Source organism: Balaenoptera acutorostrata, chromosome 7 (genome assembly GCF_949987535.1).
Source record: "Balaenoptera acutorostrata chromosome 7, mBalAcu1.1, whole genome shotgun sequence".
Classification (NCBI taxonomy): Eukaryota; Metazoa; Chordata; class Mammalia; order Artiodactyla; family Balaenopteridae; genus Balaenoptera; species Balaenoptera acutorostrata.
The window spans coordinates 48,987,223-48,999,774 of NC_080070.1; the positions used below are offsets into that span (position 1 = coordinate 48,987,223).

Sequence of the window (12,552 nt, forward strand, 5' to 3'; positions counted from 1 at the left end):
CCCAACCCCTAATGACCACACCTTGGGCTATGCAAACTCCTCCTTAGATGCCTGATATAGGTGTCTGTTAGAAACCCCTTGTCCCTTAGAAACTCCTCCAGCAGCCCCAGGCCTCTCGTCCCTGTGCACCATTGTAGACTCTGCAGCTGGCTTCTCCAGTACATGCCCGGGGGGGCAGCACCTCTGCAGCCGTGCTCACCTGTTGTCAGCAAGTACCAGATACTACTCCCTGTGCTTACCCCCTGAAGGTACAACAGAGCGTGTCGTTGGACACCACCCTTCTCAGCCCACCCTGCAAGGATTTCTGGAAGACCATGCTAATAGCCAAAGACAACCAGCCAGCAGGCTTCTGCTATACCAAGAAATGAGGGGAACAGTTTTATGTGGCTTAACTGTAACCCATAGGCCTTATTCGACACAGGGCACTAGTTGGGAAGCTTGGGTCCAAGCAAGCATGATGATCTGGTTCCCCACTGTTGCAGCCTCTTTGAAAGCTAAGAGAGGCTAAATGACCTAGTTCTGGTCAATGATACACAACTGGGTTGACCAGGGATAGGAGTAGTTCAGGGACAGGTTTTGTTTTCCAAGTAAAAGAGAACAAAAACGAATGTGTCTGGTACTGATCCTCCCCCAATCCTTTCTCCCTGGAGTGGGGATGTGCTCTAGAGCTTCAGCAGCCATCTTGTGACTAAGAAGTGAGAGAGGTATCAGAGAGAGGCCAGGAGTACTGCAGAGCTGCTGGTGCTGACCTCATTCAGTTTCCAGATTAATGCCAAGAGCCCTATCTTCAGATTTCCTATTATGTCAGAAAAATAAATCCCTATTTGTTTAAGCCACTGGAAGTTGAGTTGTCTGTTACTTGTAGGGAAAAGTATTACATGTTTATTTTACTGTGCCTATAAGGACCCATAGAGAATGAAGGACATTAGCGTTCTTTATCCATTCAACAAAATATTGAAAACAATTCCATGCTCGGCAAGTATAACGCTAGTTTTGCAAACATTCCTTAAGAAGAACTTAAACTTGACATGTCACCTGTGAAGTGGATGGTGTGGACATCCTTCGGTACCTGCGGCTCGTAGGTGTAGGGAGCCACTTCAAACACATGTTCAAGTGTGGCAACGCCCTGGTGTGTGGAGTGAGAATAAGCTGCGTCTGCTTGCGACGGCTGGGAATGTCGCATTTCCTTTCCTGTGTTGGTGCGGCAGAGTCTTAAAGGGCTGGAGAAGCCCTTCAAGTGGTTTCCCATGGCAGCGTTGGGGAGAGAGCAGTTACTAGACCTCTCTTGCCTCCAAGAAACTCACCTAGCTTAAGTGAAAGGAGAGATTTATCCAAAGGACCTTGGGCTATTTTATGGTAAAACCATGCGATGGGGAGGGACATGGTTACAGTGAGCCGTTAAGGACTACGTCAACAGGAAATGACCATCACCAGAGTTCTCTTTCTGCCTCTTGCTTCTGCTTCTGCTGTTTTGGCTTTATTTCTCTCTCTTGCTACAGACTAGTTCCCTTACCGGGCAGGAACTTAGCTCCTGGTAGCTCCCAAGTTTACATCTTTTAGATTCAGCTACCAGAGAGAGAGAGGCTGACTCTCTAGGTCCCCTGTCCCTATATCCAGTTACTGGGGCTCATTGTTCATTGGGAGCCAGGGGCAGAGTATTAGACTGCGAAGCTATGGCCAGGGGGCTGGGCCATCCATCTCCTGCCAGAGGCAGGTGGACAGAGTAAGGGGAAGAGAAATTTCCAGAAAAGGGTATGGTAGCAGTATTGGGCAGAGTTCCTTCTGTAGCCACCACAGAAATAATTCCCACTTCACTCTGCGTATTTATACTGACAAAGGATACAAGTAAGGAGAAGACAGCTGTGTTGGTTTAAGGTCATGTAGGAAATCAGTAGACAATTTAGAATGAAAATGAAGAACTATTCATTCTTACTCTGTCTAGGCTGTTATGTTCATTTATTCTAGCCTTTTTTTTTTAACATCTTCATTGGAGTATAACTGCTTTACAAATGGTGTGTTAGTCTCTGCTTTATAACAAAGTGAATCAGTTATACATATACATATGTATAGCCTTCTAGCCTTCTTGGTAGCAGTTCTCATTGCTTTCTTGGAGGCTTGTTGCTAAGAGCTGCCCTATTTCCTTGTCACAAAGCCTTCTTTAGAAAGTTACTATAGTACCTGGAGGGAGTTTTGGGACAAGAGTGTTTCCTAACCTCATCCTGGAGACATTATGCCAACATCTTTACAAACACAAACACACTGGAATCACTTATGGAGAATATGAGAAAAATATAGCAATGATCTTTCTTGGAAACTGTAAGTGTAATCAGTCAGTTTAAAGCAAGAGAGTAGGAAGTTATTAAACATGACAAGCAAAATCTTTCTCACTCTTGTTGATGGTTAATTTTTATATTTTGGATATTATGGCCTTACAAACTGAGCCGTAATATCCAGAAAATTTCTTTGCTTTGTAAAATTAGTTTTTAATGTTTAATGAATATTCAATTTGTTTCAGTTCCAAGCTTCCAGTAACATAAGAATTTATTAGCCATTCATTCATTCAACAAACGTTTGTTAACATCTGCTCTATGCCCAGCTTTATGCTGTCTCCTCACTGCACTTTTTTCTCTTGGTATGTTTTAAGTGTTTCTATGAAGTGGTTTTAGAAATAACAACTATTTCTCTTAGCAGTCATTTTCTCCTCACTCCCTTTTTGGAAATCCTGCTCTGCCCCCAGAAGTAGGAGCTATAATTCCATGTAACCCTGCTTCCGTAGACACAGTTGATTGTACCAGGGATAAAAACCTGACCCCAGATGGTCAATCGGATTCTTTCTCCTGAGAAATTGTAACAGAAAGACAGAAACTGAGTTGGTGTTGGGTGTTAGAACTAAAAGACCATAGATATGCTGGAGGCTGAGACTGTTATTTTGGAGCAGAAATGATGGGCCCACAGAGAAGCAATTGAGTATACAAACCAGTTTGCAGAGAGAGAAAGAGAGAGAGAGAGAGAGAGAAAGAGAAGGAGAAGCAGACATGGAGCAGGATGAGAAAACATCTGGCATCAGAGGCCAAGACAAACCGGAGAGATTAGCTATTTAATGACTTTCCGGAGTCATTGTCATAGTTGCCACCATACCTAGTTGGGCTCCATGACCTACCTCATACATCCTAAGAAATTCACCTTCACTCAAGCATACTTGACAGGGTTTTTCTTTCTTTAAGCAAATCCCCTCTGACTAAGGGATGAGCTGATGAAGGTCAAAGTCAGTGAGCTAATTTAAATAGAGAGCGCTCCATTTAAGGTAACTTGAATATAATATTAGTAGATCAAGGACTTATCCTGTGTAAATGCAATACAAGCAATCATGTTTACTCAGAACAATTTTCTTGCTGTAAGAGTATTGAGGAATTAGAATGTATTGTGAATGTAGGATCTTCCTTTTTTTATTCATTTAAGGGAACATGTAGGCAGATCTCTTTCTGAGAAAGTGCAAGTGACTTATGGGAGAACTTTTTATAGCCCATTGCATCTATGTTGTAGTAATACTGGTTTCAAGAAATTGATGGAAGATTACTGATAATTGCTGCAGTTCAGCCTCCAGTTGGTATAAGGAAATATGATGTGAGCAGAGACACAGTATCTGACAACATATAAGATGAAACTTAGTGGTTACTAAAAGTTTTATGACTTAATTTTCAGGTTTAAATATCACCATTTTCTTTTTTAAAAATTTTTATTGGGGTATAGTTGATTTACAATATTGTGTTAGTCTCAGGTGTAAATATAACCATTTTCAATAACAACAATAACAATGATAACAGTAATAGTTTTGCTAGGTTTACCAGCTAAAAGACTATTTTTCAGATGTTATCATTTATCCATCCTTTCAGCCATTTTGAAAAATCATCTACAGTTGCTAAAAGGAAGTAGCTTCTGAAGTGGGCAAATCTAAACCCAGACTCTGTCTTTATATTTTTAAAATCAGTATTTTTTTCTCTTTTGCAGCTGAAATTTTCATGCTTGTTCTGCTAAAGTTGATGTTACTGCCATGGGAACAGATCTCACAAAATGTCTTGCTTTCAATTACTTTAAAAAGGGGGCCCATTGTGCTCCAGAATTTTATGATCTCATAATGAAGACACTTAGGTCCCAAACCACAAGGCAGGTTGTCTTGCTAAAAAACTATTTTTCTTGGATAAGAAAATATGGAATGCAAAATTAAAATGTGATCCAGTAACCAACCAATAATCAACCACAATAGCAAGTGTGAGATAAAAGGACATTATGAAGCCCCAGGGACACACAGGGATGAAAGGAAGGGTAGAGATTAGAGTCGTCTATCCTCAAAGTATAAATGTGGGATCATAACAATTTTTTTAACCAATAGTAATGGCTTTAAAATTGCAAATGAGTGTGGAATGGGTATTACAAAGCCTCTCTTGGGAACCATGAGTGTACTGAGTGGTCCTAATGCAAATGTAACAGATGGGATTGCCATTAGAACAGCAATCATCGCCCCATACCCCAAACTGTTGTTTCTGTCCCAATTTCAAATATCCTATCCCAAGGTCAGGCAAGGTGTCAGATGACATGCCCTGTTACTTGGTTTTAAAATCGGACTGCTGTGGTCACAGAACCAGGTGGATGGGTTGGAACATTCTGATAATAAGGGAGAAGGCAGAAAGGAAATAACAGATCCCCATCTTGCAGATGTTCACTGTGTGCCCATCGTGTATCCACTGTTCTAGATCTTGGGCTGCAAGGGTGAAGAAAATTGAAAATGCCCTTTCTCTTGTGGAGCTTACATTCTACTTGGGGGAGACTGACAATAAAAAAAAATAACTAAATATAAATTATGTTAGATGGAGGTAAATTCTATAGAAAGTATAGTCTGGGCAAGGCAGATGAGAAGGAAGAGTGAGAGTGATATAATTTTATGTAGGATAGAAAGGCTTTACTGAGAGGGAGACAGATGAGAAAGGGAGCTAGGCTGACATCTGGGGGAAGAATATTTTGGATAGAGGGAATGAACAGTGTGTGAAAAGGCTCTCTGGTGGATAGTGAGAGGATGTTTGAGGAACCTCGAAGATATTAATGGAGCTGGAGAGGTGTGAGCAGGGAAGGAAAATGGTAAGAGATGAACTCAGAATGAACAGGGTGAGGTCAGGTGGGATCTTTATAGAACTTGACAGTAAGGTATTTGGCTTTTGCTCTGAATGAGTGGAGAAGTCCTTGCAGGGTTTTAAGTAGTAGAGGAATACAGTCTGACTTCCATTTTCAAACGCTCCCTGTGGCTGCCAGTTAGAAGAGCACTGCACTAATCCAGATAAGAGATGCTGGTAGCTTGGACAGAACTGCAACAGTAAAATTGGTGATAAAGGATGGCTGGATTCTGGCCATGCTGATGGATCAGACTGAGTGTAAGAAAAAGAGGAGCATGACTAGAAAAATAATAAAAGAATAAGGAAGAGGAAGGAAGGCAGGAAGAAGAGGAAGGCGGGGGTTAATGTTTATAAGAGTGCATGCATACTGGGCTAAGCCTGTCCTTAGGACTTCTCTGGAGGTCAAACAAAGAACACCAGGATTTGACTGTCAGACTAACCAGCATGTGATTCTTGGTTCACAGACACAACTTAAACATGAATTTACACTGGCTGTATTTCTTGACTGTTAAAATCTGCTGATCCCAAAGTCATGTGGCCAACCCATTGTGAATGCGTTAGACTCATGGCCTTAGTAGGGAAGTTGGATGGAAGAGGCAGTGGGAGAGTACTGATGGTCTGGGAAGGAGAAAATCTCACCTGCTTTTGTCCCTAGATGATGGTGACCCTGAAGGCCTAAGCCTTGGTTTATGAGGCATGAATAAGATCTTGTGCAGAATAGATGTCATTACCCCCAACCCAAATTTCATCATACAGAGGGTACGTATATTATTTGCATTTGAGTGCTTTATTATATTGGAATTGCAGTGATATTATTAACATTTGTACAAATGCACAAAATCTTGTCTCTTCTTGCTAGAAAGAGATGTAAAAATCTGACCTAGTTGAACAGTCTTAATGAACTCATTGTCCGTTGGTAACAATAAATGTGTTCACGATGCAACAAAAAGCTTAACATAAAATTAAACATATTAAATGCTGTTGCAAGTATTTACATGTATGTACCCCCAGTTTTTTTCTCCTTCCAATAAGGAAGGTGGTTGCTTTACAAACAGACAAACAAACACAAATGCTTTGCTGTTTACAATTACAAACAACCCCCCCCCACCCCACGGAGTCCAGGACTTAAAGTGACAGCACCTTTTATGAGGACTTCCTTAGTTAACACTTACTTTGCACAATGTTAACCTTTTTTCTCTTAGTTCTATTTTTTGGACAATATTTATATTCCAATTGTCCTAGAACACTGTATTTGAACTGAGCCATTTTTTCTGGGCCTTTTCAGAAGATCCCAAATCCCATGTCCTCTCCAGGGAGAATATTTCAAGCTTATCTTTTCTCCAAGACAAACCTCAAAGGCAGAACTCCTCTCTCTATGAGGCAGGTGTGATTTAGCAGAACATAGAAGGAAAGAGGGCGAGCAGTTCTTCTGTTCTACTGGCTGGCTGGTGGGGAAGGGTCCTTTCTCTGAAACCCCCTCCACTTCAGCATGGCTGATACCTTTCATCATGTCCTGTAGCGTCTATAGCCTTGGTATTCTAAAGGAGCAAACTAGACTCTAATGAGCTTATTGTGCATAAGATTTTAATGATGTATTTAAAGCTAATTTATTCAGGTTCCACATTCTCAGTCCTGAGGCTAAAATGATTCTGTTAAAAAAAAAAAAATCCTATAAAGTTCTATAAAATGAAACACAATGCAAGAAAATCTTCAATGGCTTAAGAAGAGCTTTCTAAATCCTGGCTTCTAATGAGCTAGATATTGTAAGTTGGTCTAAATATAACAGCTGACAATTATTGATCTCCCTCTGATGATAAGCTTGGAAAGGTATCAGAGTGCCACTTAAGAATATTAATCTCTTAAGAAATGCTGGCAATTTGGCCTTACCCCCCCTCTTCAACTTGTGGTTAAATAGCTTTTTTTAAAAATAGACAATTTATAAGGAAAAAAATATATAAACACTCTTCAAGCAATTTGGCTATAAGCATTACATCACTGAAAAACTCCACAAGAAATAGTAAAATATTTTGAACGGACATACACTTTTTCATTTTCACAACATGATGAGCTGGGTTGGTTTTTTTTTTTTTTTTCTTTGTTTTGGTATTGGATTTTACTTGTAAGTTTATTGCTTCAGTGTCTTCTTGTCCTTTCTTAGATTATAATTGTAAAATAGAGGTGCTGTCCCTAATTATGGTACAAGGCAACATTGTATTTTTGAGACCTAGGAATAAAATAGTTAGGGTCACTGTTTTTTTTTTCAGCAGCCCAGAGAGACGATGGCGAGCACGACAGTCTGATGTGCATGTTGATGCACAAAAGGATAAGTCTCCTGGCTCATTCAGCACACTTTGGTTGGAGGATAAGATAGAAAGTTGTTAAGTGTAGCATAGCTGCTCCCTCACATCTGTTGCATAACATTTGTTAAAAACATGCTATGAATAAAGGGAGAAAGAGTATAAACTGGCTCTTCTCCTTGGCATTCTCATAGCAGGCTTCATCTAGGTTGATGTGAGCAACGCGTCTTGGCTATGCTACTGGTGAATGCACGCAAATGTACCTGGTGCAAATATTCCGTAAAGTATTTTAAATGATGCAGCTCAGAGCCTAAGAGGAAGCGTGGGGGACCTGGGAAGGGGAGGGTGAAGGCAAGTTTCAGGACAGGGAGGAGGTCTGAAAGAGAACAAGAGAAACTGACGGGGATTACAAATGCTAAAGTGCAATTTTAAAATATAAATTATTTTAAAAGCAAAGAGAGATTCTAAATTGCTACTGTTCGCATAGGCACGATTTTATTCCAATTTAAACGGGTTATTTCCTTTCCCTTCTCAGATATACTGCATAATGGAACTTGAATGGCTTAAAGCTACTGCGCACGGTTTGGGAAGGGGCGAGAAGAGCACTAAGGAAGCTGAATAGTGCAAGGTATTCTGGGAAGCTGGGGTGCGGCGGGGAGCAGCGGAGATGAAGCTGTTTTTACACTTTTACAAGAGAGCTGTTCCAGTTATAGTTACCGATTCCCTTTAGCTGAACTCTGCTCCCGAAAGGAAAGAGCTTACTTTCAAAATGAAAAAAGAAATAGATGATTTAAAACTGTTCCGAACATAGATTAAAAAATAACTCACAGAGCAATACAAATCCTTGGAATTTCTATGCACAGAGGTCTAAACAAACATTTCCACCAAATGATGGAGAATAGCCATTTGAAACCCTGTAAAATGAAGATACACACAACTAGAGTAGTTTATTATGAACTAATCCTTTAAAAACAAGTAGATCCTACAGAAGAATATTGTTCAAATGGAATGTTTAAAAATAACATTTATTAATAAATATCTTATAAAATTCTAAATTAATAGATTCCTGTTCAAATTTTGCTTTGGTCCTTGAATTCCACTGTATACACACATACATACATATATATTTTCTTAGATGGTTTTTTATTAACCAGAAAGAAGCACATTCTATCCTAACTGGATGGCTAGGTTTATAGCAGTTACAGATGCTTAAAACCCCCCAGCCAAAGGCTGGTCTTTTATGGCAGCTGGTTGATTTTAATGACAAGCTCAACTAACACACGACAATTTTCTGAACTAACAGACCACAGCCACCTGCACATTCACCACGGATGCCCCTCTATTCGGAACATGCACTGCATTTGATTTCATGGGACTGACAGGCTCCAAAGAGCAACTGCTCCAAGTAAGTCACCCTAGTGATAAGAAGGCATGCAGTGACAGTACACAAATTGCTCGTCCCCATGGGCCGTGTTAAGACTGTGACCGGCAAACACTGATGTGGAGATAGGAGAGGGCTGAGGGGAAGGGTAAAGGGAAAACATCCGACCTCACGCCAGGCGTTAAAACGAGTCCATTCATGTACAGGGAGGATTTTCACTGTACCTGTCCTGGCATATGTTGAGAAATGTCTTAAGGAGAAACAATTAAGATGGGAATGCCTCAGTGTAGGTAAGGACTGACCTGGTAGAAACGCTATCAGGTGTCCCTATCTTGGCTGCTAATTCCTGTCACAGGAGGCAGGGGAGGCGCTGTGGAAGTTTCCAGGCAGGTTGGCAGTGACTTCAGAAGCAGATCCTGCTGATAAAAACCCACCTGTGAACGAGGAGAGGCAGTGCTGCGCTGCGGGCCCTCCCTCCTCAGGATGGGTGCTCTGAAGGTCATTGCAACTGATCTGTGACCATATGGATGGATGACCCAGTAGCTGGGTGGGAGAGGAGAACGGGGCAGAATGTTTCCCCAGATTGGCAAAAAGTGTGGGACAAGAAGGAGAGATTTTCAGGCAGACCGATTATTCTACGGTCTGGTGAAAGCTAGGCCTTCAAGTGAAATACTTAATATTGATAAGTCGAGTGTTGGATTTGACCAATGAGCCTTTCTGTTCAGGATTTCAAGAAGCTCTGACAACGTGCTGGCATCCTCCATTTACTGTATTTCCACACTGCTAATGAACATACCTAAAGGCCCTGAGTATAATAAGAAGATAGTTTATTCTAATTATACGTTGAGGCCCGTTTGCTCACCTGTGTGTGGTGGTTTGCCTTCTTAGCATAAAAAAACAGACATAATTGAGCTATACATAATGCATGTCAGTCAAACCGTCAAGCTGCTGAATTAAGAAAACTCAGGCAAGTTCTTAACTGCAGAGGCTTTCGGTTTAACAACTAAATATTTCAATTAAGAGGTGGAACAGAAGTAAAGTAAACCATAATTTTAGTGACAGCCCACTCCTTGGACATTCTGATATCACCAGTGGATTTTTTAAAAATCCATTTCATTAAGTGCTATGCATGCAGTAAAGAAAGAAAATATTTTTCACTTAAAGCAAAACAAAAATAAAAAAAAAATTAAAAAATTTAAAAACCCAAACAAATATTTCAATGAGCTCTTTCTCCTTTTTAGGGGGACACATAAATGGTCCTAGGAAGGAGTTTAGAAAAAATTATTTTTGATTTCAAAATAGAGACAAGAATGTTAACTGCTTTTTTAGCTAAATCTTAAACTTCTTAGGAAGCCAGTTAGGTTAAACCATTCAGCTATTACAGCTGGGATTCAAAACAAAACAAAACAACTGAATTCAGTATTTAAAATACTTAAAAATGATATGTTTGTCTAAAATATAATAGAAAATCCTTTTCTTGTTTGCATTTTTTTCTTTTTTCTCTTTTTGTTTTTTTTTTTTGCTTTTGCTTTTGTTTTGATTTTTTAGATCATATATCCAAGTTATGAGTTTCCCTGGAAACTCAAAACTTTCTTTTTGAAAGCACTGCATACATGAAAAGATTGTTGATAAATACTGATTTAAAAAGTAAGTTATTAGATAAAACTGAAACTAGTTATAAAAACCATGCTTCATGACCCTTATATTTTCTTTTTTTCTCCAAAATAGATTCTTACACTATACTGAGAGAAAAAAAACCACATCCTTCCCTTTTCCGAACTCTTATAAAAGCTACACCTTTTGTAAAATACTATTTTTTTATATCCCATTATCTCTCTCTCTCTCTCTCTCTCACACACACACACACACACACACACACACACACACATACACACACTCATGTTTGGAGGTCAAGCTTTCAAATGGAGATGAAACACCAGCACCTGCCTAGACCACTAGAGAAGAACATTAGCCCCAGTTATTTGTGAGATGTGATATTAAAACAGCACAGTAGAATGGCTTGTTTCAAGGAGGCACAACTGTGGTTCGGACTATCAGCTTTCTATAATGGGCAAGTCCAGGAAAGTTGCTGAAAGTATAAATCAGAATTATTCAGAAGAGTGGAGTAGCCATATCCAGGGGATACTTTGAGCAGCCAGAGTGCTTTAAATGCTGTGGGAGGGCTGAAAGCACCTCCGTGGAAACATTAGGTTTTCTTTCTCTCTATTGCTCCAGTAGTTCGTCTACTTTCACCCACCAGAACAGCAAAGACGGTTCCATTGCTTAAGAAAAAAATAATAATATATCTTAGGCTATTAGCAGCTAATGATTGAACAGTGTAATCTGTGTAGTGAATAGAGCCCTTCTGAATTATTATATAGTACATGGATTTTCAACATTATAGACAGGCCATATAAAACCAGTTGTAATTCGAGGGTATGATATTCTAGCCCTGCATCATAATTTGGACTTTCACAATTGAGGCTTATAAAGCTCCCTTCCCTAGTGTCTCCACAGCTGGCATTCAACAGTGCTTCACCTACAGCTAAGCCACCTTTTATTTGCTCTGATTATTAAAAACATTAAACCAGGCACATTAAACATCTCCCAGTTACTATTTTGTAAAAAGCAAGAGTTGAATGGGTCAGGGGCAAGGGAAGCCATGGCTAGGTCCACATTAGCTTTTTTTTTTTCCTTTAAACATTATTTTCTTCTTTACATGCAATGTTAAAGGGGAAAAAATAAAACAGAAGGAAGTAAAAATAAAGAGTCAACAGGGAGCCCAGGTAAAAGTGGAAATGGAAAGGAAAATTGGGCATTCAAGGAAGTGGACCAAGAGTAGAAGGAGAGGTGGTGAGATGCTTGCTGATTTTATTTGGACATCAATGGAGCTTATACTTTTTTTATAGTAAGAGAAACAGGGTTGTGGAAAAGGCTCTCCATTTATCTGGGATTCTGGTGACATCATAGCACCAACTCAACATAAGCTACGACATCATCAGACTTCTCCCCCAGTTGCCTTGCAGTCTGTATACTGGACATCTAGGTACGCCTCATTTTGGCTAAAAGCTGTGGTTTAACAAGATTCAACGTTTCAGGCAAAGGGTTGGACTGATAAGAATGAAACCATGACTATATACAGAAAGAGTTCAGTTTATAAACAAGTAACTGGTACCAGAAAATTGGAGAAAAGCACCAAAGCATTTCCCAAGCTGATAGATTATTAATTGCATAACTCCCTTTTTTGCTTATATAACTAAGTATAAAAGACAACATTTCCATAATAACTATAAAAATGAAAGCCAGTCTTTGAAGGGCTGAGGAGTCTTCCAGGTCTGAGTTAATTCTAAAAATGCCCTTAAAACAAAGGACGCAGGATATGCGACAGCTCTCCTTGGAGGCAAGGTCTGACCCTCGGATTTTAGAGAATCGGATTCAGGTCTGTTCTGTGAGTGGTGAGCTGACTGAGGGTGGAGCTTCCTACCACCTCGCTGACGGCCGAGGAAGTGGTGATGGTGTTATGCTGGATGACCTGCTGCTGAGAGCACGTGGGGACGGGGCTTGCAGGAGGGCTACTCTCTGGACCTAGGAAAAAGCACACACACACACACACACCAATATAGCTCTTTCCTGGGTGGACTTGGAGACTACTCAAAATATACTGCTAGATGCTTGCTAGAAATAGGAGCGTTTCACACATTTTCTCCTG

At 40.0% G+C, this 12,552-nt stretch overlaps 1 protein-coding gene across 7 annotated transcripts in view; it reads right to left on the minus strand.

Annotated features, from left to right (window-relative positions):
• Positions 1–5,939: 5,939 nt before the first annotated feature.
• CREB5 (cAMP responsive element binding protein 5) overlaps positions 5,940–12,552 on the minus strand; it is a 408,270-nt gene continuing 401,657 nt past the window's right edge. For 6 of the 7 annotated variants that reach the window (XM_057549812.1, XM_007193493.3, XM_007193491.2 and 3 more), the window contains one exon: positions 5,940–12,428. In XM_057549812.1, coding sequence (XP_057405795.1) covers positions 12,265–12,428 — 164 coding nt within the window. In that variant the 3' untranslated portion in view covers positions 5,940–12,264. The remainder of the gene's footprint in view (positions 12,429–12,552) is intronic. The other variant, XM_007193494.2, reaches the window with a different exon arrangement.